Raw genomic sequence first — 26818 nt, 5'->3', positions numbered from 1 at the left:
CACCCGTCTTTCAGAGGTTCTAGCATCCACCCAAGTCTGGCCTGGCACTGGTGCGTCCCAGCCTGGCACACACCGGGTGATGATCTCCGCACCACCTTCTAGACCCCAGTTCACTACTGTTTGCAGTCTGGCAGTCACCCCTCACCTCCCTGGCAGTCACCCTTCACCCCTCAGGCCTGGCAGTCACTCCTCACACCTGAAACTCACCCTTCTCCCTCTCTGGCACTCAGCATTGACTCTGCGTGACACTCAACTGTCAACTCCCTGACACTCACCCATGTCCCTCCTGGCATTCACTACTCGCCCCCTTGGCACTCACCCTTCACCTTCATGGCACAAGCCCTTCATCTCCCTGGTCTGGCAGCTACCCTTCACCCCTTGCACTCACCCTTCTCCTCCCTGGCACTCACCCTTGACCCTCCTGACTCTTACGTCTCACCTCCATGGCACTCAACCTTCATCTCCCTGGCACTCACCCTTCATCCCCCTGACCTTGCACTCAACCTTCACCTCTGTGGCACTAACCCTTCACCCCCTGGCCTGGCAGCTACCCCTCACCCCTGGCACTCATACTTTCCCCTTCTCTGCACTCACCCTTCCCCTCCCTGGCACTCACCCTTGACCCTCCTGACTCTTACGATTCATCTCCCTGGCTCTCACTCCTCACCTCTCTGGCACCCACCCTTCACCCCCATGGAATGACAGTCACCCCCTTCCCTCTTGGCATTCACTCATCACCTCCCTGCCACTCACCCTTGACCCTCCTGGCACTAGCCCGGTTTCCCCCAAGAACAAAAAATAACAAACACTGGCATAGCCAATAGGTCTCGCCTTTGGGACCTTATAAGTGTTTAGCCACACAACAGTTGATGTTGTTGCACCAAGGATATTGTGCTGCATAACTAAATACTTAGAAGGTGCCAAAAGCAAGACCTATTGGCTATGCCATTGCTTGTTTTAACTAGTGTCTGATTTCTTTGTCTTTTCAAATTCTTCAGTTGTTTTGGTGGCTTAAATGCTTAACACGTGTTCCTTTGCGTAAGCCTTGCTGCTCAGAGCCACAGCTACCTGGGGATGAGCTGAAGAGTTAACTAACAAAACTGGAGGGTCCTACAAGGTGAGTACACCCTCATTTCCTCACAAAGACTAAATTGTGAACTTGGTCGCATCACGATAGTCTTGAAATGCCAGAGCGATAACCAATCAGAATTCTTGAGGCACACAAGGGAAGTCTTGTGCCACGGAGTCCCAAAGGGTGTGAGAATAAAGGCCCAACAAGCAGCTGGCATTAACTGATTGGCGTGCCAGACTGGTAGAGGAAAATGAAGGGGTTGCTTACCAGTAGGAGTAATTTTACAGCTTGAAGAATTTTATGGATTCAGAAGCTGCGCGTTATTCCTCCATCTAGAGGCTGGGTCCGGAAACTTTAGTGTCTGTCGACAACCATTTGATGGTAAGTCCATCCCTTGTGTGACATCAGCAATTGCCCTGGATAGTCCGGTGATTGGTTATCATCTTCAGATTCATTTCACTTTTTTCCAGTTTCCATTTTATTTTTATTTTTTTTAATATAGGTATTGTTCTTCTCACAGTTTTAGTTAATCTTCCATTTCTGGGGATGTTGGGGCGTCGCAAGTGAATCCAAGTGATGGTCAGTGTTAGGACTAGTAGACCATGGCAAAGCTGCTGCGCTAATTCTTTGAGATGTGTCAGCAGCATTCAACAGTATCCTAGCAGCGTTTGCCCTAATATGGCAGGGTATGCCCAGACGTGGGTCCCTTGCTCACTTTGCCACTGGATTCAAGTTAGCCTGGCTGATGAGGGCTGTTAGCCTGAAACCGGTCCCAGGATACTTGTTTGCAGTCTAGGGATGACAAGGCTTGGCAGTTCGGGCTGGACTGTTCCCATGAGGCATAGGGTCAAGGCTGATTTGCATTAAGCTGTGTCTGAACTGGGGTGGCGAAGTGAGCCAAAGAACGATGATGGATTCAAACTCGATCTGTGACTTGGGGTGATAGTCTGAAAAGTTTCAGCACTCCGTCTATCATCTCCTTGTGTTTTCTTTGTTCGTCCTAAGTTGGCAGGGTTTGTCCAGATGTGAATCCCTTGCTCACTTTGACACTGGATTCAAGCTAGCCTGGCCGATGAGGGCTGTAGGCCCGAAACCGGTCCTAGGATGCTTGTTTATGGTCCAGTGAAGACAATGCTTAGCCGTTTGGGCTGGACTATTCCCATTAGGCACAGGGTCAAGACTGATTTGCATAAAGCTGTGTCTGAACTGGGGTGGCGAAGTGAGCCAAAGAATGATGATGGATTCAACCCCGATCTGCGACTGGGGGTGAGTGTCTGAAAAGTTTCAGCACTCCGTCCATCATCTCCTTGTGTTTGCTTTGTCCACCCAAGTTGGCAGGGTATGCCCAGACGTGGGTCCCTTGCTCACTTTGCCACTGGATTAAAACTAGCCTGGCTGATGAGGGCTGTTAGCCCAAAACCGGACCAAGGATGCTTGTTTCCAGTCCAGGGAAGACATGGCTTGGCAGTTCGGGCAGGACTGTTCCCATGAGGCACAATGTGATGACTGATTTGCATAAAGCTGTGTCTGAACTGGGGTGGTGAAGTGAGCTAAAGAACGATAATGGATTCAACCCAAATCTGTGACTGGAGGTGAGTGTCTGAAAAGTTTCAGCACTCCCTCCATCATCTCCTTGTGTTTGCCTCAAAGAAAGCATGAAATGGAGTTGCACTCGTCCACTTTGCAGTGGTTTAGTTCATTCCAAAGTAATAGATCCTTTGCTGAGCAGATACCCCCGTTTCCATCTAGCTCTCGAAACATGAATTGTAGGGTGCCTCAGGTATCTTCGTGGAGCCCCACTTTATTTAATCTATTTGGCACCGTCAATAATCATTGTGAGAGCATAGGGTTTTGAGATTATGTACGCTGATATCCAGTTGATCATCTCCCTTGATAAGCAGGCAGAGACTCTGGGAAATCTGGTTGACTGCCTCTCAGAAGTGGCTGGCTGGCTACAGACTTATTATCTAAAACTTAATGCAGATAAAGCAAATACTGCTTTCTTGGTGAGCTGGCAAAGTCTGGAATGACTCTTGGTTGCCAGTTTTGTTAGACTCTGCTCTAGAACCACAAATTGAATTGATGACTCGCTCTCCCTACAAGAACAAGTAACTAGAGTATGCAGGATCAGTTTGGTTCTTTTACATACCCGGCGGAAACGTTCGCTAGATTCCAGTGGCATGGAGAAGGAATATTGTTCAAGTTGGATTAGGAGTAGGATGGACTATGAAAATGCACTGTATGTGAGCAGGGCTGAGTATTTATGCACAAGGCTCCAGAGTATTCAGAGAGCTGCAGCAAAATTGATCTGCAACAAATCGATCAGGTGCTCAGCCTTAGCTTGTGTCAATCAGCTGCACTGGCTCCCAGGTCAAAAAAGAGCAAGCTTTAAGCTAATGTGCCATACGCACAGAGCACTCCATAATAAGGGCCCAGCAATTTTAAGGAAGAGAGTCAATTTTTATAAGCCAGATCGAAATCTTCAATCAGCCAATCAAGCTTTAATAACTTGCAGAAGAATAAAAAACCTAAAATAGGCTGCAGACCTTGGAATTTTTTTGGCAGCAACCAACTGGAACAATCTTCCCCAGAATGTATGCGCAGTGCCAGATTTATTAGTATTTTGGAGAAACCCGAATACTTTGCTGTGTGTTAAGGTCTTAACTGGAACCAGCAAAGTATGATCTAGCTCCAGGATATCCCTTTGGGGAGGAGGGTGCACTTTACAAATACTAGACACAGGTAACCATGTTGTTTTGCAGCATGAATCCATATCTGGATTAACATGCTGTGCATCAGAATATGTGGCGCTATCCCATTTTTTGGGTTGATGTGTGGATGTGTTGGCAAACAGGTGTTGTAGTACTCTGTCGCACCTGTGCTTCCTTGTTCATTTGGATGTCTACGCAGTAGGGTTTTCTGAAGGTGTGTGGAGATGACCACATTGCTGCCATGCAGATTTAGTCAATGGGTACGTTTGCTAGGAATGAGAACAGTATGCGCCTTTTTCTGGTTGAGTGTGTTCTGTGGCGTATGGGTAATGTGTTTCCACTCTGTTGTAGCAGGTTTTTACAGTCTCTATCCATCATGAGATTGTTCCCTTGATCACTTGTGAGCTCTTGCTTGCTCAGGTAAAAGAGGCTATAATTGGGTTACCCTTTACGAAAACCCTATGTTCCATGTACACTGCACTTTCTTAGGCTCTTGGAAAAAAGCCGATAGTTGTATAATTTGGTTGACATGGAATTGTGCCAGCACCTATGCTAGGAACTGTGTATTTGTTCTAAAGGACCACCTTGTCCTTGTGGGTCTGCAGGTATGGTTTATAGCACGCCGACTCTGCGCAGGGATGGGATTGCTTTTATGAAACTTGTCTTTAGGGTCGGAGGTTTTATATCCATCTTGTGCATTGGTTCAAAACGCTCTCCTCAATTGTGTTAGTACTGTGTTTGGATTCCACAATGGAGCTTGTACCACTCTTGGTGGCACCACCGATTTTGACCCTTCCAGGAATCTTTTCCTCACTGGAACTGCGAAGAGGCTGCTCTTTGCTGAACCTCTGGGATAAACTACTATTCCGGCTAGGTGAACCTTTACTGATGCATAGGTCAGGCCGTTATTTATCAGGCGAGTGAGGTGTGTTAGTACAGTTTCCTAATCTGTCCTTGTTTGCATCCTCTTGTTGTCTGCGCACCAGCAGATTTAACTGTTCCTCTTCTCCATGTAGCATTTTCTTATGCTTGGTTTACTAGCATACCTAAGGATTTCCATCATAGGGGGTTAGCCTTAGATTACTGAATTCTAGGAATTCAGGCGCCATGCTGCCAGACAGAGTGATGGTTCCAGATGGTACACACTTCAGTTTTGCATGGTTAGCAGGTCCTGTTCTGACCTTATTGAGATCATTTGCCCTTTAGACGTCTCAAGCAGGTCAGAGTACCAGGTTGGTCTGGACCATTGTGGGGCTAGGAGGATGAGCGATGACCCTGGCTGCCTGGCTTTGTCCAGAACCCTTGAGATAGGGAGAATTGGTCAAAAGGTGTATGCAGATTTTCCCGACCACTTTATCAACAAGGCATTTCCCTTGGTAGTGTGAGAACCTAGAGGTGAATCTTGGCATTTTGCGTGTTTGTGAAGAGGTCTATGCTTGTTGTGCCCCAGATTTTGAAGACTGTGTCCAGTACCTCCTGCGTCTTCTCCCATTTGTGCAATGTGCTGTCTGCCTTTATGTTCTGCTTCCCTGGTAGGTGGATTGTCTGTAGCCTGATTTCCCTTAGGATCACCCAACTCCATATCTCTTGTGCAAGTTTGGACAGATGGAAGGGCTTCATTCCCTGTGGTTTATTGAGGTAGAATAGTTGTGTTGTCCATATGGTCTTTCCCATTATATGCGCCTGGAAGGGTTTCATGGCAAAAACAAAATCTCCAATTTTAGTTTATGTGCTTCAAAGCATCCATAGAGTTCAAAAGTACTCAGACCTTAACTTTTGCTGATGTACTCCCCAACCCTTGTGGGATGCATCTGTTGTTAAGGTCACAGTGGAAGATGGTGTCTTGAAGGGTCTCCCTATGTGCACATTTGCTGAGTTCCAATGGTCTATTTCCTTCTGTACCTTTGTTATGACAACCACTAGAACGTCACAGCAGCTTGTGACCATCCATTGCAGATCCATTCCTGTAAGGGGTGCATATGCAGTCTTCCATTCCCGCAGAAGGCCACCTTCCCTTGATCGAGGATGCTGGGGAGCATAGGTAGGTAGAGGTTCACTTTTTCACAAAAATCAAGTATGCTTCCTCCTCTAGTTGCACCCCATTGGTGTCTGCAGCCCTTTTGATGAGGCTGTTGTACAGGCACAAGTCGTCAGGAGGTGAAAGCCTTGAGGAGTAACTGTCTACCCCTTCCACAGGGGACTAGGCATCCTGCTATGTGTTCTCGAACTGTGTTCCTCGCAGACTGCTGCATCTTTGCCTTCGTAAAACTTGTTAATCCTCGTGTGGATCTGGGGTTGCTGGGGCTTCCATTCCAGTTTGTCTTCGACCCGTGTACTGTAGGTTTTGTTGGGATGTGAAACTCCCTCAAGGAGTCGTCGCACTCCTTCCTCTGTACTAGGGCCAGCATTTCGCCCTAGAGCCTTTTCTTCTTCCGTTCAACCTTGAACACTGTTTGGCGTTGATCATGGGCAGTGTCATTTTCGACTTCGAGGGCTCTCCTGGCCCTGAAACTTGTCCCTTCTCCCTCAAACTTGCTTGCATCTACGGTTGACCTGTCCCAATCAGTATTCTCTGGTAGGGACCAGTGTGGCTCTCTGCGCTTGTGTGGACCTTTGGGTGTTTCGATGCCGATGCTGCCATTGAGGACATTCAGTCCAAGGAGTTAGCATCCGTGGCTTTCGGTGGTTTCATCACCTTTAGCAGTTTTTTCTCTGCTATTTCATTGCCTCTTACCTCTTTTCAGCAAAGGCTTCTGAGTCTTCAATTTCAGACTCCTCTCCCTGTGCAGGTTTGGCCTCAATGTTTTCCTCCTCGTCCCTTAATAAATGGAGCTCTTGGAATTTCTGCATCTTATGAGTGCTAGCCATTGCGTGGTGTTCTAGCCTCTGTCAGCTTCATATCTTGTGTCTTCAGTACACGAGGCTCAGGGCTCGCAGCCTTCATCTTTGTGGCTCCTCGATAGGCAAAGGTTGCATACCTCTTAGGTATGTCTGTGCAAATTTATGGTGTCGGAACTTAAAAGGGGGTATTTTCCATGATCCTTTACTGCCTCTCCCCTCATCATTCTCCGGCCACGTGGGTATTACCGGTGAGGTTCCCCCTCAGGGTTGAGAAGGTACCCCTTCTCCATTCCTTGGATCTTCATGGCCTTCAGTGATTTTTTGTGCTTTTGTCTTTCACTCTTCTCTTGTGGTTCTTTGGAGATCCTCGGTCGTGCTTCCTCACCCAACGGCAGAAAAAAGAATCTGAAGATAACGCACAGAGCTTCAGGGGCACTGTCTGACGTCACGCAAGGGATGGACTTACCACCACATAGTGGTTGACGCAGCCCACAAAAAAAAGACAACAATCTTGTCGAGGCGAGGGCAGAGGCGCGAGACTAATCTCTTGTTTTCCTGCAACCTGGGCATTTTGAGAGACCTGACCGGCGCTTTTGGAAAGCGGGACTGCGAGTCCCAGTGGTCAGTGCGGCGACCAACCGGCCGCACCTGGAGACCTGGAGACTCTTCCCGCCTCCAGAGCCCTTTTCACGACTCGCGGCCCCCGCTCCGCAGGAGCCGCTCGCAGTCGAGGCGTGAGGGCAGAGGCGCGAGACTAATCTCTTGTTTTCCTACAACCTGGGCATTTTGAGAGACCTGACCGGCGCTTTGGGAAAGCGGGACTGCGAGTCCCAGTGGTCAGTGCGGCGACCAACCGGCCGCACCTGGAGACCTGGAGACTCTTCCCGCCACGCCTACTCCTTTATAGGTCTTCCCTACACCGCGCACGCGGGACGCGCGCGGGAGTGCGCCGGGCTAAGCCCGGGCAAAGGGCGGGCCGTTCCAGGCCGTTCGAGGACGGAAGAGGCCGGGCCGGGCCACCTCCCTAACGCTTCATTTTCACTGTCACCTTAGTTTGACTGTTTGTTGTCCTGACGCTGGTTGCTAAATAATGGCCAGTGGAGAATCAAGAAGCAAGTCTGCTCATGCGGTATCAGGTACTTTGGACAAATTCCTTTATAAGGCAAAATCTGTGGTTAACAATGGTCTAACTCTGCTAGATAAGCAAACTGAAGAGGGTGCAGAATACTCCTCTCTGGCATCCCCGGCCTCACCAACCAATACTAGCACACCTTTATTACTTGATGCCAACCATCTTCTCATTAATGGATAGTATTGACCAGACCATAGAGTCTGTCCTCCAACAACTAAGGACACCATGGACTTTGCACAGGGACAGAGACTCCTCTTGCACTCTTGCTGATGCAGATCTCTCTCCTGCCGTTGAGTTGGTACAGGTTGAGGCTCTGGCGGAGGGCCCAACAGCGATAGAACATATGGGTTGTAGGGGGGATCTTGCATCGAAAAGGAAGAGATCGAGGAAGCCCAAAGGCGCTAAAAGGGCCAAAGTTGATTCTATAATGCCCACTCAGGTAGATATTGTAGATAACACAGGCGCGTCTGGTATACCACCTATGATAAATGATATGGAAACATCGAGCATGTCATCTGTCTCCTCCATACCTGTGTACACCGGGCCATTTATCTTTGGTGGGACCTCCCCTAACACCGCAGAGCTCCTTATTAGTTCACTCACTGACATCCTCAAAAGCCTTTTGAATCCCCTCACCATCAAACTGGATTCCATAGAGTCCAGACTAATGGCTATAGAAAGATTGAGTGTTAATAATGGCGCTGAGTCAGGGACAGGAGCAAGCACACGGGGGGCACACGGGGCCAGTGTTGGGATCACCCATTCCTCTATTGCTGCACCCATTTTGGCTCCGATTCCTTCATTACCCCTCCTGGGGAAAACACAAATACTAACAATACCGTAGTACCTACGCTTCAATCTGTACCGGTACCACCACCTAGGTTACTGCCTCCGGTACCAGTGCCCAGAAGGTCGAAGCAACCTGCTCCGGCCACTTTACCCAGCCAGGAGAGACCAAACAACGAGACAGTTAATGGTTCTAACCAGTTGGTCAGCCCCAACACCAGGCGCAAGGCAGTAAATCTTCCCCCAGAGGCGGCAGCCTATACCGTGATTCTGATGGGGGTACCAGAGCTTACTGGTGGCGTGATGGAATCGCATGATTCTTTACGCAATAAGGTAATCAGTTGGTTAAACATCCATAGGCCATTACCATCTAACCTAAGAGGAGAAGTTCTTATGGTTAGAAGGGTTCCATGGGTTGGGCTTACCGTTAAGAAATGTGTGGGGGACTGTATAATTGTTAGTTTTAAGAGTCCGCAGGTTGCTACCTACATCTGTAATTGGCTTGGTAGTTTAGGTAATACCTCTATTGAACTGGTCCCTCTCTCATATTTTTATCCAAATGCACGTAATCTAACTTCGAGGAGGGACGATGGTTGGACACGTATGGGTTTTGCAGTGGATGGGTCACGATACAGGCCCAAACATAACGCCTGCCCTGCCTATGTTAACTATACGCATCCAAACAGATTCTCTTGTCTCAATTATGTCGATTGACCACTAGATGGCAGAACAATGCACAGCATGTAAATTCAGAAAAAGATTCAGGCTGCAAAACACATTTCCCAAACATTTCCACCTGCTTATATTCCACACCTGAGGAAATGGTAGGGGCAGTGTTCGGGTTAGACACGCTCTTCGAAGCATGGACTGCCAGACGGTGTGCAGCAAGAAAAAAGCAGGGTCATCTGAAGCAGGGTGATGGCACCTGGCAATTTTGTCATATGACTTGGGTGCCAGAACAAGGTTCGGCCTGAGCCCCCAATAAGGTATCTGTCAGTGCCTCATTAAATGGAAGAGGCTAAGAAGAGGTCTGTAGGGGTGCCAGGAGGCAAAGTCATGACTGGAGCCGGACGAAAGACTGACTTGGGTGGTCCAACTGGCATCAAGGGGAAAACTGAAAGCGGTACTCCAGATGGAGAGCCTCTCAGTTCCTCTCCATCATTACATATGATCCACCTATGGTAGTGTTTAGAACGATGAGACGAAAAGCTTATTTTTATGGTACACGCCTATGGGTACCGTTATAGGGAGTTTGATTATTCCTTCTTTTTTTAATAAGGTAATTTCGGTTGCATGTGGCACTTTTTGGTCTGCCTCTCACTTTTTTTAAGGTACCTGGGATGTAATATCTATTGGGGTGCACCTTAGTTTGTATTGTGCCTGGAAATATCCTTACAGTTTGTATACATAATTCCATCAGGCACTTTGCTTTCTTCCATTCTGTCCTGAAGAGGCCCATACTCATAAGCACCAAAAAACATGTCAACATTTTCAATCGGAGGAGTTTTCAAGCGGATAGACCTTGAGTAATATTTGGGACCTAAACTAAAGGAATAGAGGACAAAGGTGTCTTCTGTGCATATATCCCTCTAAGGACTATCTCAGGTTGTGGACTTTTGGCTCAAGCACAGAGAAAGCCACACACGTTCAAAGTGATTGGCAGAATGAAGAGAAGGTAGGCTGCCATTCATGTATTTGCTGTACACATAGTAGTACTGTGATTGAGTATTTTTTTGATTTTTTGTGAACACCATGATGTTTGGTATATGCGTTGTAATATGTCAAAAAAGATTATTAATACATGTTTTCCCCAAGTAGGAGTACCAAGAGTAATGGTGTTGGAAGAATAATGAACTATGTTTTGTGATAAACAAACATACCAGTGATTGAGGTTATTCGCATTTCTCTAGGCTCCTTGGGGCAGGGATCCACAGAGCTGGAGTATAGCTATGTGAAACTCTGATGTGGTGCAGCCTTTGGCCCCAGAAACTGGTTGCACGAGACTTGGGGATGGCGATTGAGAGTTGTGATGCAACCAAGCTCCCAAGTGGCAGGAGGGTACAGGCGAAGGTTTGGTATTTTTCACTTGCTGGAGTGGCAAAGAAGTCTACGTCATGAACACCCCAACGACAGAACCAGGGCAGGTCATGAAAGTCAAGGAAGCACTCAGCTAGGAGGTATATCAGATAGTGAATCACTCAATGATAAACGAGCTGGTTCAGTGGAGAGAGCATGCCATCCTCCTTGTGCAGAGTACATGGCCTCTATGTTGTGTGTTCTTCAGAAATACCTTAACCTGAAAGTACTCGGAGAGCTAGCTAGGTGATGAATGTGGATACCTGGTTGGTGAGGTGACCATGTACCTTGGATTGCAATAGCCTGACAATGAAACCCACAACCCTGAGTATGAGCCGTCCATGCAATTCAACTTATGGAAAAGGGTCCAGGAAGGGCCCACCCTTCACATGGTGTTGTTCCACCACTGCAGAGAGCGGTGGGTGCTGGTGCCGGTTTACACTAGATTCCCCAGTGAGCCTCCACTTGTGACCAGTGCCCAGAAATTATTTGCCCCATACATGTGTACCTTGGCATGACGAACTGACTATACAAGAAGCCATCATTCCCACGTGGCACATCACTGTTCTGCATGAGCGTGCACAAGGTGTGCTGAAAAAGAGAAGAGAAAGGAGGTGCTGGAATGCCTGTACACTTCGGTGATTGGGATAGGTCTTGGCAATTACGGCATTTAGGATGGACCCTAGAAAAGGGTGACTCTGATGTGGCTTGAGGGACTTAGTGTTGAAACCCAGGATTTATAAAAGGGAAATAACAGCTGGGTGTGGGCTAAGCACTGCTGCCTGTACTCTTGACTAGTCATTTGTAGAGACGGGGGGCCAGCAACACTATAGTGCCAACCCCCCCCCCCCCCCCCCCCCACCCCTTCTGATGTGGTCAACTAACAAGGCTATGCATTTGGTAAACATCCTGGGTGCTCTGATGGCCCCAAATGGTACCACCTTGAATTGGTAATAATGGCCATTACAATGAAGAGATGAGCTGGGTGGGTGGGTGGGAATATTGAAGCAGACATGAAGTCAAGTGTGGTCATGAAGTCACCTTGCCGCCGCAGCAGCACGATAACATCCTGTAGGGTAGTCATATGAAACTGTTCCAAAAGGATGTACCTCTTGTGGGGCCAGAGATCTAGTATTGGCCTTAAGGGACGGCTTCTTGGGGATAAGGAAATATAGGGAGTAGACCCCTTTTTCTTGGTGCTGCGAGAACCGATTCTATGACACTTTTAAGGGAGAGCATTAAATCCTCTTGTAATTGAAGCAGCTGCTCTGGGGCCTGAAGTGGAATGTTTGGTGGCGGTGGAGGTGAGCTTGATGACTGATGAATCTCACCGATCTGAGGTGATTTCCCATATCAGTATGGAAAGTGGGAAAGAAATTCCTGAAGCCTCTCCCTACAGGTGCTGTGTGATAAGGGGGGGGAGGCAATACTTTTAGGTAGTGGATTCCTTAGAGGGAGGAGGTAGAGGCTCCCTGGGGAGTAGTGCATCTGCTTAGTCTTTAATAATCGTTACCCGGAAGGTACCCCAATATGTATCCTATATACTCCCCCTTGCTGGTGGTAGGCCTGCTGTCGACACTGGTATTACTAACGTTGGTCAAGTGAGGACATTTTGGACCTCCCTCATGCCACTCCCACCTCTTTTGCAGGCAGAAGAGGTGCTCGCCATCAAAAGGCAGGTCGATGAGTTTTTGCTTGACTTCTACATGAAATACAGTCTGGAGTGGAGACAGAATAATAGAGGTGGTTACCCTTTTGCGGCTATATCAATTGAATCGAAAACGAACCATATAGTGGTGTTAGAAATGACTTTGCACTTCTCTGCTCAGTGTTCTTGTGACCATCTCGGAAATGCACCAGTAGGGCTTCCATCTACTCACATTAGTTAATGTCCTACTGTGACAGGAAGCCTGCTATCCTTTTGCCATCTGTGCCAATGTGTTTACTCTGCTTGTTATAAGGGAGGATTGTCGCCTGAAGCTTGGGCCACACCTCGCTTACAGGTGGTAAAGGCCACCAGGAAGTCCAGGGAGATGTGCCCTCTGATGTATAAGGGGCAAGAGGGTGACGATTTACATTTCCTTTTTGAGTATTGTAACCCAAGATTTACAGGCTCTCTAAGGATGTCTAAGACTGTTTTAATCTTGCCCTTTAGCACGATGAGGAACTGAAGGAACGCTCGGTCCTGGATAGTGTCTACACTAGTTAATTCATCATCCACAGGCATAATGAGCATGTGTACTATACAGTAGGCAGCTGCAGGTTGATTTACTTGGTGGTATGCCGTTGTGGCGTGGAGGTGATCCCCCCACATGCTTGAAGCCTTGGTCCCCAGGGACTCTACATTGTAATCCTGCCATGCATCATGTGTGGTGTGGATAGACGGGCTAGTCCTCTAGTGGGGAATAAGGGCCTGCGGTCGAAAAGGACTGCAGAGAGCCTTGTGGGGGGAACCTGGAAGAGGTGAAGGCAGTGTAGGAGGTAATGGAGGGCTAATACTCTTCTAGAAGGCATAGGATGGGGTGGGCATCCAGTTATGGAGTGTCCTCGAAAGTGAGCCTCCTCTCGGGCAAAGTCTGCCCTGGGATAGCGGACATCTTGCATGTGCGGGGTGACTATTCCACTGTTGCCTTTCGTTGCGCTCCTGCTGAAGCATAGAGAATGGGACTCCATGTTCAGAGACGGAAGGATTCTCAGCTCTAATGCTTTTCCTCGGTGCCAACCAGGGCCCAAGGGCAGTGGCAGGCCTGGCGAGACTGCGGTTTGCACATTACCAACATTGAAGGGTTTGGTGCTTCTACTCTATGTGAGGTCTTTTGTGAGCTTTGGTGTCTATACAATACGAGTAACGGAGTGTTCAGGCTAAGGCTGCAGCGGGACTTAACAGTACATACAGGGAAAGCAAAACTACGGGGCCTACAGGACGTAATCATAATTAAAGCTCAGGTGCAGACTCACTATGTTGAAGAAAGCAGCTTCCTACCTTCTCTGGACTCAGACAAGTCTGTAGCAAATACCCATTCAGGTTCTTGTGGACCGATACCGATGTCTAAAATTGTTGATTGAAACTGTTAGCCTAGTGTTCACAGTCCGTCTCCCAGGGATATGGATTTACCAAGTGCATGTAGACTGGGCAAGAGGACTCCATTCTGCGGCGCTGAAGTGCAACAAAGGTAATCACCACTGGATGTTTTCCTTCTCTGCAGCAGTCTCCCCATCAGTTATTTACTTCGAAGAGGACACTTAAATCCGACTTGGGATTCCACCTGGGAGACCAGAGAGAATCTGGGCACTTCACAGGTCTTCTTGGCACCCCATTTCCTCTGCTCTCTCATCACACAGAGCTCGGCACCTGGATTCTGCTCCCACACTACTGCAGGACAAGGCTCTCTCCTTTACCTTCCCAACAAGTAGCTTCCAGGGTTATTGCAGACCCACAAATGATCCCAAAAAGGCTTGAAGCGAATAGTTCCCCTGCCTACTGAAGACTAGCGATGAGCAATACCAGTCCTGGAACACATTGGCTGCTCTCAACAACTTGAATTTAATTAAACAGATGTTTTGGACCCACTTATACGCTGTGTTCAAACATGTGATGCAGACCGTTTTTGAAAGGATACTAGGACAAACTGGTTTCTAATCCCACTGTTCAATGTTTTCCTCTGCTGTGCAGACAGGTTCTTTATGCTACGAGTAGACTCCTCACAGCAGGCTGAAAATCAGCCTTCTAGAAGAGGTCTCACATTTAAACGAAGGACCAAGGCTCACCTAGAGACTTCACACTAACAATGGTCTCTGCTAACCTGCTCTCATATCCCACACCATTGACTAATCAACAAGCCCTTGCTAAATAGGTCACAGAATTTCTAACAGGTAGTCTTGCCTCCGTCCCTCAACACATGGGTCTCACTTTACAACCACTTCAGGAATTAAGGCAATACACTTCCACTGTTTGGGGCTGTTTCATAACCTCCATCTTGTGCAGTTTCAGCCTAGTGCCAATCCAAATTGGATTTAACAGGTAAAAGCATTCATGCATAGTTGCAAACGTGGTGTCCCGCTACCATGCAATATACATACACTAAATTCACACAGGGATATCAGTGTAGGATCTATAATGACACATGGAAACTTTACTAAACTGTCCCGAGGCATTGTGTTCATATCATTAGACAAATAAGAAACCCACACATGTACATGGCCGGAAAACAGACTTCAGCTTTATGGCCAGCCATAGGGTACAATTTCTCCCCCTCCAAGACCAGCAGAGTCAGACGCTGGGAACCAAAGTCAATTTCAGGTCCAAACCTGCAATGCGCGCACAGTATTTTGCGCATACAGAGGCCAAAAAGTCACATGAAGGCAATCAGCAAAGGGGTACGCATCCTTGCCATACGTGGAGACATTCCCATTCCAGGACTAAAACTGACCCTATAGTAGCTAATCTGCAAAAAGAATGAAGGTCTTTTTGCAGGCCCAGACAGTATCGACCATGGCTTTGGTGTACAGTTCATGCTTCTATTGATTTTACAGCAGGAGAACCATCATAGTGAGACAGGTATGCCAAGAGTCCATAAGTTATCTATAGGATGTCCGGAAAACAGTTTAACACAATTGTGCCCTACCAGACCAAAATCAGCTGACTCAGTTTAAACAGTGTGTCACTGATTTTTAGGTCGAGCCTAGCGTCTGAGCATGCGCTGCACTGCGAGGCTTGATGTAATCTTCTCAGTGTTGGAACATGCCCAGCACTTTTTTCTTGGATGCTTGGTCTGCCTTCAGGCATTCCATTGATTTCTTTGGTTAATGCAGTACATCTATCCCGCCTCATGGCTGTTTCGATTATGCCCTGGCGACTGGCCTCGCTACTTGGACCCTTTCGTTAGTGCCCATATGTTTTCTTTACACCATCTCCACGCAGCGATTTTTTTAAGGCACAGGAAGAGCCTAGGCAGAGGCTCAAACCTGGATTCCCAGTTCCAGTCTGCCACTCTACCTCCTATGCACATCCTGTCAGAAAAAGGATCAGCATTTTGTTGTCCTTTTACCTACGTTTTCAGAGGCACCCACCCCTTAACTCCCCGTTTTGTTCCTTATTGAGACAATACAGACTGACACGGTTCTGTGTTATTTTCATTGCAGTGGTGCAGTGTTTTAAAATGTGAGCAAGAATTGAAGGCCATTTTTCATGCGTTAGAGCTTTAGTTGATAGGAATGAGAGCTTGAGATGGGAGTCTTAGGCCAGCAACTCATTTTCATCTTCGTGTTAATCTCCACGAGTAAATGCGGACTGGTTATATTTGCAAAACGTTTGGATTCAGTATGTGCCCATTTTCTGCTTGATGCTATATTATTGATATGGTGGCTCAGTTTTTTTTATATATAGCTAAAGGGAGTGTAAGCACAAGAGAGGAAGACTTGAAGGAAAATGGTACTTACCAGGATGCATCTGTTCTTGGCATGTAGAGTTGTATACTTTAGCATAGATCGTCATCTGGTGTTGGGCTCGGATGGTTGCACCTTGTTTTTGTCGAAGAAGTCTTTGTAGTCACAGGATAGGTGACTCGTCCTTATGGTGATAGTGCGCATGAGCATCGACTCCATCTCCAGATTGTTTTTCGCCATAAAGGGTGATGATGGAGTTAGGAAGAGAATAGAAAAGGATGTCCATGTGATGTATCTAGTACATAAAAAGGGGTCCCAGAACAAAATGTGTCTAAGGAAACGAGGATAAGGTGAAACTTATTTATATATATATATAAACACAACAATTTTTACAAGGTACAGTGTTATTTATTCACAATGTCCTTAGAAGTGCAATTCATCATATACAAATATCATAAATTCAAAAAACATTAGTGCCCCGAACAGGACTGCGAGAGAAGCAAGGGAAGGTGTGCAGAAGTATGTGCAAAGATTCGAGGAAAGGTTGAAGGGTAAACAAGTGCTAGTCATAAGATCCAATATCTCATTAGCGTTATACACTGGCATTGTTACAGAGCCAGGGAAAACAATACATGTCCTTTAGGTATTTAAACAAGACCATGCTTCCAGCGCCTAGGTGGTTATTCCTAAAAATTGGCGCAAGCTGGTGCAGGGGTAAGTTGTCGACGTTTCGACCCATATACACTGCTAGGTGTCCGTGAACATTAGGGAGGGATCTTCCTCAGGACTGGGGTGGTGTGGTGGCGCAGTGTTACCTGGGGAAATATAGTGGACATAGTAAATACAAAGGGAAAGCAAATTAGTGTTTTTAAAATCGCAACATGAGTTAAAGCAAAAGGTTATACCATGGAATTACATGGATGAGTCTGGGCCTGCCGGCTCCAAAACAGCGAGAACGGGAATTTTCTGTGAAAACAAAAGTGGGCTCATAAGCTCCAGACTCTCAAAAATGGGGATACATCAAATAGAGAGCAAAAACAGAAACAAAACCGCTTGCACTCACGTGGATCAAATAGAATCAAAATCCAAACTGTATTCAGGATAAATAAAGCCGCCGCAAAGGTCAGCACAATCGAGCCGCCAAGTAGGTCAGCAACATTCTAAGAAGGATAAAAGGGGGACACGGAGGGAACACTGTTCGTTAAATAGCATTGAGAGTCCGATCGGGTCGCGATGCACCAAGAGTTGTGGTTGGGGCAGTACATACCTTCCAGCTCGGTCAGAGTCGGCCTCATACTGGAGTTCTGTAGAATCCTCTCGACGGGGAAGTCATCCGCGAGGTATGCGGGCCGCGTTTTAAGAGAGGAAGCACGCTGCGCGCGTGCACGCTGTCTCAAGCAGGATGCGTAGACAGCCACAGTAGAAAGACTGGGCGATTGGTGATATTGTTAAAGTTTTGAGCAGTTGAAAAAGAAAATAGTATTAAAGTTTTGAGTAGTTGAAAAAAAGAATCCAAGGGCAATCTTGACCCGAGATCCGGCGATCCCTGACCTGCCTCAGCCTCCTGGCGACGTCTGCAGCCTCAATCAAGAGGACCCCCCCTCCTACCGCGACAAGAGTGGGTAAGAAAATCTGACGTCCCAAGGCAGCCCTGCACCAGACGTCTCACGGCCTTGTGTGCCCAACCCAGCATTGACTAACCAATCCTCAACGTCACAACTTACCCCTTGAAGTGGTGGTCGCTCCTGGAAGATCCTCGTCCCCGAGCCTGCAGGGTTTCTTTGTCCCGGAGAATCTACACTGAAATCAACAGGGCACCCGACCTCAAAACAGCACCCTGCACCCGGCCGCCCTAGTGCTGCTGAGGGTGCCCCTTTTGTGCTAACTTGGTCCCCAACTTGCCCTGAGCTACACCCTAGGAGCTTTGCTCCCACAACCCCTTGGCCTGGTGGCCAGCTGCCACCAACCGGAGCCTCCCTATCCTCTACAGGAGAACATTGGACCTCAACACTCTTCACCTGGCCGCCCTAGTGCCACTGAGGGTGCAACAACTGCGCATCACTGACCCTGGGAGACCCCCAAGTCTAACCCTGGAACCCTAACTCCAAAGACCGAGTACTTACCTTGAAACCGATAACCTGTTTTTCCTCATAGGATAACTTTTGTAAATAGAAAGTCCAGGAGCCAGGTATACAAAACAGGATAGCTTTATTCAGGTTTAGTTCCAAGGTAAGTTTGGTAGAAGAAGATAAGTAGATAGTAGAATTGCCCCACCAGGAGCAGCCTCCCTGCTGCTCAGCCTGCATGCACCAACTGACACTCCCACACATAACCAAGCACCCAAGCATTCCATGACATCACACCTTCCAGCACTCATCCTGGCTGAGCAGTAGGGAAGACAAAGCTAGGGAAGAGGAATGGCAACAAGTAATTTATGACACATCCGCCTTCCTTAGGGAAACAAAAGCAAAAATGAAGCACGAGAATGGAAACATCATTATAAATATAACATCAGAAGGGATGGTAGGAACGTTCCAAAATATACATGCATGAAAAGTTACACTTCAAGCTATACATGCATGAAATGTACATATAATATGTATGCATGTAAAAATACACTCCCATTCTGAATATATATGCATGAAACACGCCCTATCCCCCTCCCTTAGGGAAAGTAAAGGAAAAGAGCATTGCAAGACCATGGCTTAGAACACAAGCAAGCCTATGTCTCAGAGTATTGGGTACTAACCACCCACAACCTCAATCTAGTAGAGTACAAACATCCCTAAAACACCCTTGAAACAGAACTGGGGCATCAAGCTCCCACAACTTCACCGTAGTAGGGTACACACCACCCTAGGAACAGAACTGGAGCACTCACCACCCCATAACCTCACAGTGTCAGGGTACACACCACCCTGAAAAACAGGACTGGGGCAATAAGCTCCCACAACCTCACCATAAAACTGGACTGGGACACTTCGCTCCCACAATCTCAACGTAACCAAACAGGGTATAAGAAAGTACCCAAAATGTGAGTACAAGTGAAAAGCGCAGGATACAATAAACAACCACCCCATAGTAGGGTGAAAAACTTTACATGCACTCAGAAACGACACACACACCAAAAGTGCAACATTCTCCACCGCAAATAGCAACCCAGGGTTCTGTAAGAAATTTCAAGAACACATCCATAAAAAAAAGAAAAGTGTACAATAGGAGATAACCTAGAGGTACCTGTTACACGAATTGAATCTTTCCCATTAGTAACTAATGTATATCACCTCTGCACATGACTGTTTTAATAATTATTATATTTGTGAAATAGTGGATCTGCAACAAAAGAAACTGAAATAAATAAAGTGGTCACTGCCGATCGTGTTTGTATGCAGGCAGTCACTGTGAAGTTAGAGCAAAAAAAATAATAAAACAAAATGAAAATATCAGTAAAATATCAGTCATCGTGGAATCCCAGTTAAAGGCTGATTCATCCTTGGCTGAGCACCGGAAAACTAAAGGCTCATTCATGCTTGGCTTGAGCACCGGAAAGCTATTTCCACTTTTACCACATTCCTTCGAACAGCGATGTTCTTGTCAGTGACTGAAAAGCTGCTCTCTGACTTCACTGCAGTCCTCTGGCTAACTGTAACATCCACGTAACGCAGATAATGACTGAAACACTGCTTCCGGACTTCTTGCAATCCCCTGTCTTGCAGTAACATCCTCGTAAGGCAGATAATGACTTCGACATAAACTGCAGCCCACCGGAGTATTTGTACGTTCACAAAACTTTATAAGCAAGTGTTGTTCTGCACAACGACAATTGCACAGTATGAGTGAGGCAAAATGGAGGCATATCACCTGGAAAGAGCCAGGAGCAGAATGGGACGGGCCGCCATTATGGCGGTCGCCCTAGACCCCGGGACCCACAGGAGAGGGAGGGGGGTCCGCGTCATCAGTGACGCGGACCCCCTCGTACCCGGCAGCCAACCTTCCCTAGTGTCCACGGGGACTGGAGTTGGAATAGTAAATTAAACTTTTCACTATCCAGCACCCCAAAGCGCTATGCGTTGTAAAGGTTTGCGATGTAAAAATCGCGTTGTAAAGGCATGCGATGTAAAACCATGCGTTGTAATGTCATACCTCCAACCGGCAGGTATCCTGATAGCGCAGTAGGCTCTCTCCCCACAGCTCAGCGCCTTCGCGCTCTGGCGGGCAGCTCGTCACCAAGGTTTTTTCCGAGATCTGAGACGCAGTGCGTCAGTTTGAGAGGGAACATTAGCCGACAGACCCTGTGCCCATTAGCCGCTCCCCAGTGAGGGCAATTTTACCTGGCTAAGGCGCGAACAAAGCAAGCGACCTCATTAGCTTGGCAGCATTGTTGTACCCCGATTTAAAGCATCAGGCCTCTGCTAGTGCGCATTGGGTATTTTTTTAAATTGTGTTCCGCAGTTGCTAGTTTGGGATCCCCTGCCCGGGTGTTTCTGGGCTGCTGTTTTTCCCCTTTAAAGAGGGGCAAGGTGTTTTTGGCCACCAAAGAACTACAGCTCAAGGGGAAGTCTGGTACCCGTAGGAGAACTCACCTCACATCCCAGGGCCCGCATCCATCCATTAAGTGGCCGCAGTGTGGGAGGTTGTCACGCCATAAGCCTGCTAATTATCTTCTGCTTAGGTCTAGTGCCTCAGCCAGAGAGGTTTTGCTTGAAAGCACTTTTTAGAACAACAGCGGTCCCATGCATGTAAGTATATACGAAACAATAAATATAGACAGAGTCAGATCTATATTTGGAGCGACATATCCAGCCGGACAGAGGTCTTCAAATTTACTCAATGAACAAATGATTCATACAGATTTGTATAGGGTGCTAGACAGGTCGACGGCGTCTCGGTCCCCCTACTTAATCATGGGGACCATCATCAGGACATTTATTTAATGCCTTAACGTTATTAAGCCTCTAATTGCCTAAGGGAGAGATTGGGAGAAAAGCATATATACATTTTAGAAACAAAATCATAGAATTATTTACATACTTAATCAGGTGACTTGAGGTGAGTAGTGAGCCTATATTACATTATTTACACGTGGATCGTTAGAGTCGCTACGCTCTGTGCCGTGAGAGCATGATTTAAGGGGGTAGGTCGCTACCTATTTAATGATCAGGGCCGTGTGGAAAATCCTCAATTGTGTCGGTATAGTGGACGGCTCAATACTCCGAGCAGAGCGAGGAAGTGATACCTTAATTGTGCCGATATTGTGGCGCAGTAGTACGCAGTAATCCGGGCAGAGCGAAGAAGTGATTCCTAAATTATGCCGATATTGTGGTCGGCGCAGTGGTACAGACAGACAGTAATCCGGGCAGAGCGAAGAAGTGATGGGGTGGTTTCTGCAGTTGGAGTGAAGCTAAGGTGGAATTGTGTGAGTTTATTAACAGGCTTACCAGGGCGATACAGTCAGCCGTTGCTGGCAAGGCGGTGTTAGCCTATGAAGGCAGGTGAGCCCTGTAAAATGAGGGAGTTGTTAGATATGGAAACCCATCGTGAGCTAGGCGGAGAGAGTGACCGCAAGAGGATTCTTACCAGACTCGGGCAAAATAGACTTGAACCGCGTTACAATAGCGTAATCCGACGGTGCCAGGATTCTACCTATCGGAAAACACGGGTCATTAGAAATGTGCGGGTTTAGAAAACCGAGTTAGGTGAGCCACGCGCTGCTTGAAACTTACCGGGTTAGTCGGTAGTTCGGTCTGTTCCCTGGCGTGCTCGGGTGGGGGGAGGCGGTTGGTGATGAATGAACGGGAGGAAACTAATTGGTCTACGGTCGCAGGACGTATTTGGGCATAGAAATAAAGGACGGACAAGTTGCTAAGCGGCCATATTGGGTGAGACAGAGTGCACTTAGCCTAAGTGAGTGGTGCACAGTGCATAGTGAAAGTGACTTCAACATAAATCACATGGATTCAACAATCAACAACACAGCCATTTAACCTAGAGAGAAAAAGTATCACAAGGGTGACATTGTATGCGACTATTTAAGCCAGGTCAAAGTTTTTTTCAGTTCAAAAGTGAGTCAGACTTCAGATAAGGGCAGTCCATTCCTCCTGAAGATTTAGTCCAGAATTCAGGCTGTCCGTTTTCAATATCCATTTGAGCTCTTCTCTGTTGAGCATTCGGGTCAAGTCACCACCTCTGGGTGGGATGATAACTTGGGTGATTACAGTCCAACGAATTTCATTTTCTGTATGCCCTTTGTTGGCAAAATGTTCGACCAAGGGAGCATTAGGAGTACTGCACCGGATCCGGCTCCGATGCTGGGATATTCGCAGCTTGATTTTCTGTTTGGTCTGACCCACATAAATTAAATCACAGGGACAAAAGATAGCATAGATGATGTTACAGATATTACAGTTAGTAAAAGTTCTTAATTCATTCTTTACCTCTTTATATACAAACTCTTTGCAGTCTATTGAAAAGTCACACACAACACATGATCCGCACTTGGAGTGGCCTCGAGGGGGTGGTAATGACCAATGGTCATGGAGTGTGGTATTTAGTGGGGTTGTGGGAGGCAGGGCTGCCCTAACCAACTGATCTTTAAGATTTTTGCTTTTTTTGAAGGCAAAGAGGGGAACTTCCCAGTTCAGTGTTCCCGAGTTCAGTATGTGCCAATTCCTTTTTATACTCTGTTTGACACGATTGGAAATGGTGGAAAAGGTAGTGACACATACCATTTTTTCTGAGGTTAGTTTAGGTTTTGGCTCCAAAAGGGTCTCACAAGGGCAGTACCAAGCCCTTTTCATTGAGTTTTTTATTAGGCGTCTTGGGTAGCCTCTAGTTCTTAGTTTATCTGAAAGGGTGTTTGCCTCAATAAAATAATCTTCCTTCTTGAAGCAATTTCTCCTTAATCTAAGGAATTGCGAATATGGCAAGCTGTCCCTCAGAGCCCTGGGGTGACAGCTACCATAACTGAGCAGGGTGTTTCTTTCCGTCGGTTTACGGAAGACGGATGTGTAGAGTACCCCATCTTGATGTTGGACAGTCAGATCTAGGAAAGCAATGCTAGTCTTGCTGTGAGTTAGAGTGAATGTGAGGCCATTACAGTTGTTATTGAGCCAGTGCAGGAGTCCCGGGAAATCATCAGGTGACCCACCCCAAATGAGGAAAATATCGTCAATATAACGTTTCCAAGTATGCAACCCCAGATGGAATGGGTTGCTGTTGGAGAGAATTGTATTACACTCTAACCAGTCCATGTATAGGATCGCCAGGGTTGGAGCAAAAATAGCACCCATAGACGTGCCTCGTACCTGCTGGTAGTATTGTGAATCAAACATAAAGAAGTTCTGGGTGAGGCAAATCTCAAGGAGTTGCACTATAAACAGAGTGGGTACTCTGTGTGGGCGTGATCTGGTGTTGAGTATGCCTTCCATAACAAGGAGCGAGTCTCTCTGGGGTATGTTTGTATAGAGAAACTCCACGTCTAGGGTACATAGAGTCTCGTTTTCGTGATTGAAGGGATGATTCTCGATGAGATTAATCATATGCATGCTGTCTCGGATGTAGCATTTGGTTACTGGCATAAAGTCTTTCAAGAAAAAATTGACATAATGGCCCAACGGTTCTAAGACAGAACCGCACCCCGAAACGATCGGTCTACCCGGGGGATTGTCCAATCTTTTGTGAATCTTGGGCAGCGTGTAAATGACCGGAGTTCTTGGGTTAGTGATATTGAGAAAGTTGTACTCATGTTTGCTTAGATAGCCATTCTCGAGGGCTTCCGTGGTAAGTTGTTTAATTAAAGTTTGTATACCTTTGGTAGGATTGCATGGTAATTTGCAATAATGGTCCGTATTAGAGACTTGACGTTGGAGTTCATCTTTGTAGTTTGCAATATTTTGTAGCACTATTCCACCCCCCTTATCCGCTGGTTTAATAATCAGTTTGGTATTGTTTTTTAAGGTGGTGATGGCAGATTTTTCTTCCAGCGAGAGGTTGTATGGTATAAAAAGGTGTGATTTTGCCAGGTCTGAAGTTTCCTTTAGAATGACCTTTTCAAAAGTGATGATCTCTTTGGGGATCATGTTAGAGGTGGGTGAAAAAGTGGATGGGGGTCTGAACGGTGTAACCACTGTTTTAGGCTCCGAGGGGTTGAGTTAAAAAAAAGCCCGAAGTCTTAACTTACGGAAAAAGCCCATTAGTTCGGACTGAAGATCAAGAAAGTTGGGATAGGTCGTTGGGACAAAGGATAAGCCTTTACTTAAGATGGATGTCTCCTGATTGGACAAAATGTGGTTGGATATATTAAAGACAGGGATAGTGTCTATGTTGGTCCTATTTGTTACCATTGGTAAAACGTGTGTCTTGTCTGACGTTCTCCTGGAGGATTGTGCCATCTCTGTTGCTGTTTCACTCGTCCTCTCTTTGGAGGTTCGGAGTTGCCTCTGGCTAAAAAATGGCTCTGATTACGTGTAGGGCCGCTTGGTCCCTCACCAGGGTCTGAGCTATCGATGATTCAGCAGACGAATCAGTGAAACCCACCAGTGTTTCTTCTATTGAAACGTCCCCAAGGCCTTGGGGTCTGTTGGTGAGGGTTGAAATTGCGATTCGTGTAAAAATCTTTCTGTAGATAGGGGTAAGTCCGTTCAAGAGTGAAGGCTTTAATATCTTTCTTTACTTTATTTGACTTTTTGTTTTGTTCAAAGCGATGAAATTCTAGGACTGTTTTTTCAATCTTTTCAAGCAAGACCTTAGCGTCAGTAACCGTGTTGTCATCAGTTATTTGTTTCTCAAGGTCTTTAATGATGTCACCCAGTTTTTTAAGTTCTTCACTTGCAGTTTCTATTCCTAAAACTAGCCAATGCCTAGAGCAAGTGGTTCCAATACTGCTAAATCCAGTGATGTACTTGGGATTGTCGGTAAAAACCCCAGGGATATTTCTGACTTGCAACCCCAAGGGGATAGTGTTGGATTTCAAATATTGGGTGAGCATAAGAGTCATCAATTCAAGTTGTGCATATTTTTTCTTTTGTTTTTCTAGATCTTCAGTCAGACTAGAGCTCCCAGTGGTAGTATGTTCTTCTTGGTCTGTGAACAAGGAAGGTCCTGCGCAAATCTTTTTAATATATTCAACTGAATATAAGGGGGCTGAGTCAGACATTACAATGTGTAGCCAAGTGTGAAGGAAAAAGGACAGGGGGTGAAAAAATGTAAAGACCTGGCAGTGCCAAGGTAGGGAGGCAAGTAACCACTTAGGAGAAGTGGAAGGCAGGCAAGGCCCTTGCAATCAACCGATTGCGCAAAGTTATGTTAACAACAAAAAGGGAACCCAATTCAGTCAGCAGGGGACCTCGGGGAACATACTTTTTAGAACAACAGCGGTCCCATGCATGTAAGTATATACGAAACAATAAATATAGACAGAGTCAGATCTATATTTGGAGCGACATATCCAGCCGGACAGAGGTCTTCAAATTTACTCAATGAACAAATGATTCATACAGAATTCCTTCAACAATTCACCAGTGTGGTGCACAAGCCTGTGCCCAAACACTATTAGATCAAATACAGAAGGTGGATTAAGAACATAGAAGGGCTTTTTAAGGCAAAAGTAACGTTTTCTGTTTAAAATTCAATTGTACAGAAGTATCAAGAAAGCACCATTACATCAGATATAAATCAAGTTTTGTATAGGGTGCTAGACAGGTCGACGGCGTTTCGGTCCCCCTACTTAATCATGGGGACCATCATCAGGACATTTATTTAATGCCTTAACGTTATTAAGCCTCTAATTGCCTAAGGGAGAGATTGGGAGAAAAGCATATATACATTTTAGAAACAAAATCATAGAATTATTTACATACTTTTTAAGGTGACTTGAGGTGAGTAGTGAGCCTATATTACATTATTTACACGTGGATCGTTAGAGTCGCTACGCTCTGTGCGGTGAGAGCATGATTTAAGGGGGTAGGTCGCTACTTATTTAATGATCAGGGCCGTGTGGAAAATCCTCAATTGTGTCGGTATAGTGGACGGCTCAATACTCCGAGCAGAGCGAGGAAGTGATATCTTAATTGTGCCGATATTGTGGCGCAGTAGTACGCAGTAATCCGGGCAGAGCGAAGAAGTGATTCCTAAATTATGCCGATATTGTGGTTGGCGCAGTGGTACAGACAGTAATCCGGGCAGAGCGAAGAAGTGATTCCTCAATTGTGCCTATATTGTGGTCGGTGCAGTGGTCTGGGCTGATCGAGTGAGGCCGAGAATGGTGTGGACAGCTGAGAGCATGTGCACATAGAACAATAATGCGGCGAGTGCGGGTGGTTGATGAAGTGATTTCCGTGATTGCGAGGGGTGGTTTCTGCAGTTGGAGTGAAGCTAAGGTGGAATTGCGTGAGTTTATTAACAGGCTTACCAGGGCGATACAGTCAGCCGTTGCTGGCAAGGCGGTGTTAGCCTATGAAGGCAGGTGAGCCCTGTAAAATGAGGGAGTTGTTAGATATGGAAACCCATCGTGAGCTAGGTGGAGAGAGTGACCGCGAGAGGATTCTTACCAGACTCGGGCAAAATAGACTTGAACCGCGTTACAATAGCGTAATCCGACGGTGCCAGGATTCTACATGTCGGAAAACACGGGTCACCCCGCTGATTGTCACCTCCTAGGATTTCAGTTTGAGGGCAAGTACTATGTGGACAAGTATATGCCAATGGGATGCTCAGTGTCCTGCGCCTATTTTGAAAAATTCAGTTCCTTCTTAGAATGGTCATTCAGGGAAAAGTCCGGGCACCAGTGGGTCCTCCACTACCTGGATGATTTTCTTT

At 46.6% G+C, this 26818-nt stretch overlaps 1 protein-coding gene across 2 annotated transcripts in view; it reads right to left on the bottom strand.

Annotated features, from left to right (window-relative positions):
* The window catches only part of LOC144770555 (protein lin-7 homolog B), a 493355-nt gene that overhangs the window by 370564 nt on the left and 95973 nt on the right, over nt 1–26818 (bottom strand). The window contains exon 1 of one of the 2 annotated variants that reach the window (XM_078655167.1): nt 16058–16195. The exons of the other annotated variant lie outside the window; for it this stretch is intronic. Coding sequence (XP_078511293.1) covers nt 16058–16112 — 55 coding nt within the window. The 5' untranslated portion in view covers nt 16113–16195. Of the gene's footprint in view, nt 1–16057; nt 16196–26818 lie in introns of those variants that run through there. 2 annotated transcript variants of the gene reach the window in all.

This window comes from Lissotriton helveticus, chromosome 7, assembly GCF_964261635.1.
Source record: "Lissotriton helveticus chromosome 7, aLisHel1.1, whole genome shotgun sequence".
Lineage (NCBI taxonomy): Eukaryota > Metazoa > Chordata > Amphibia > Caudata > Salamandridae > Lissotriton > Lissotriton helveticus.
Note: the sequence above shows the minus strand (reverse complement) of the source record. Positions and strands in the feature narration are given on the sequence as shown.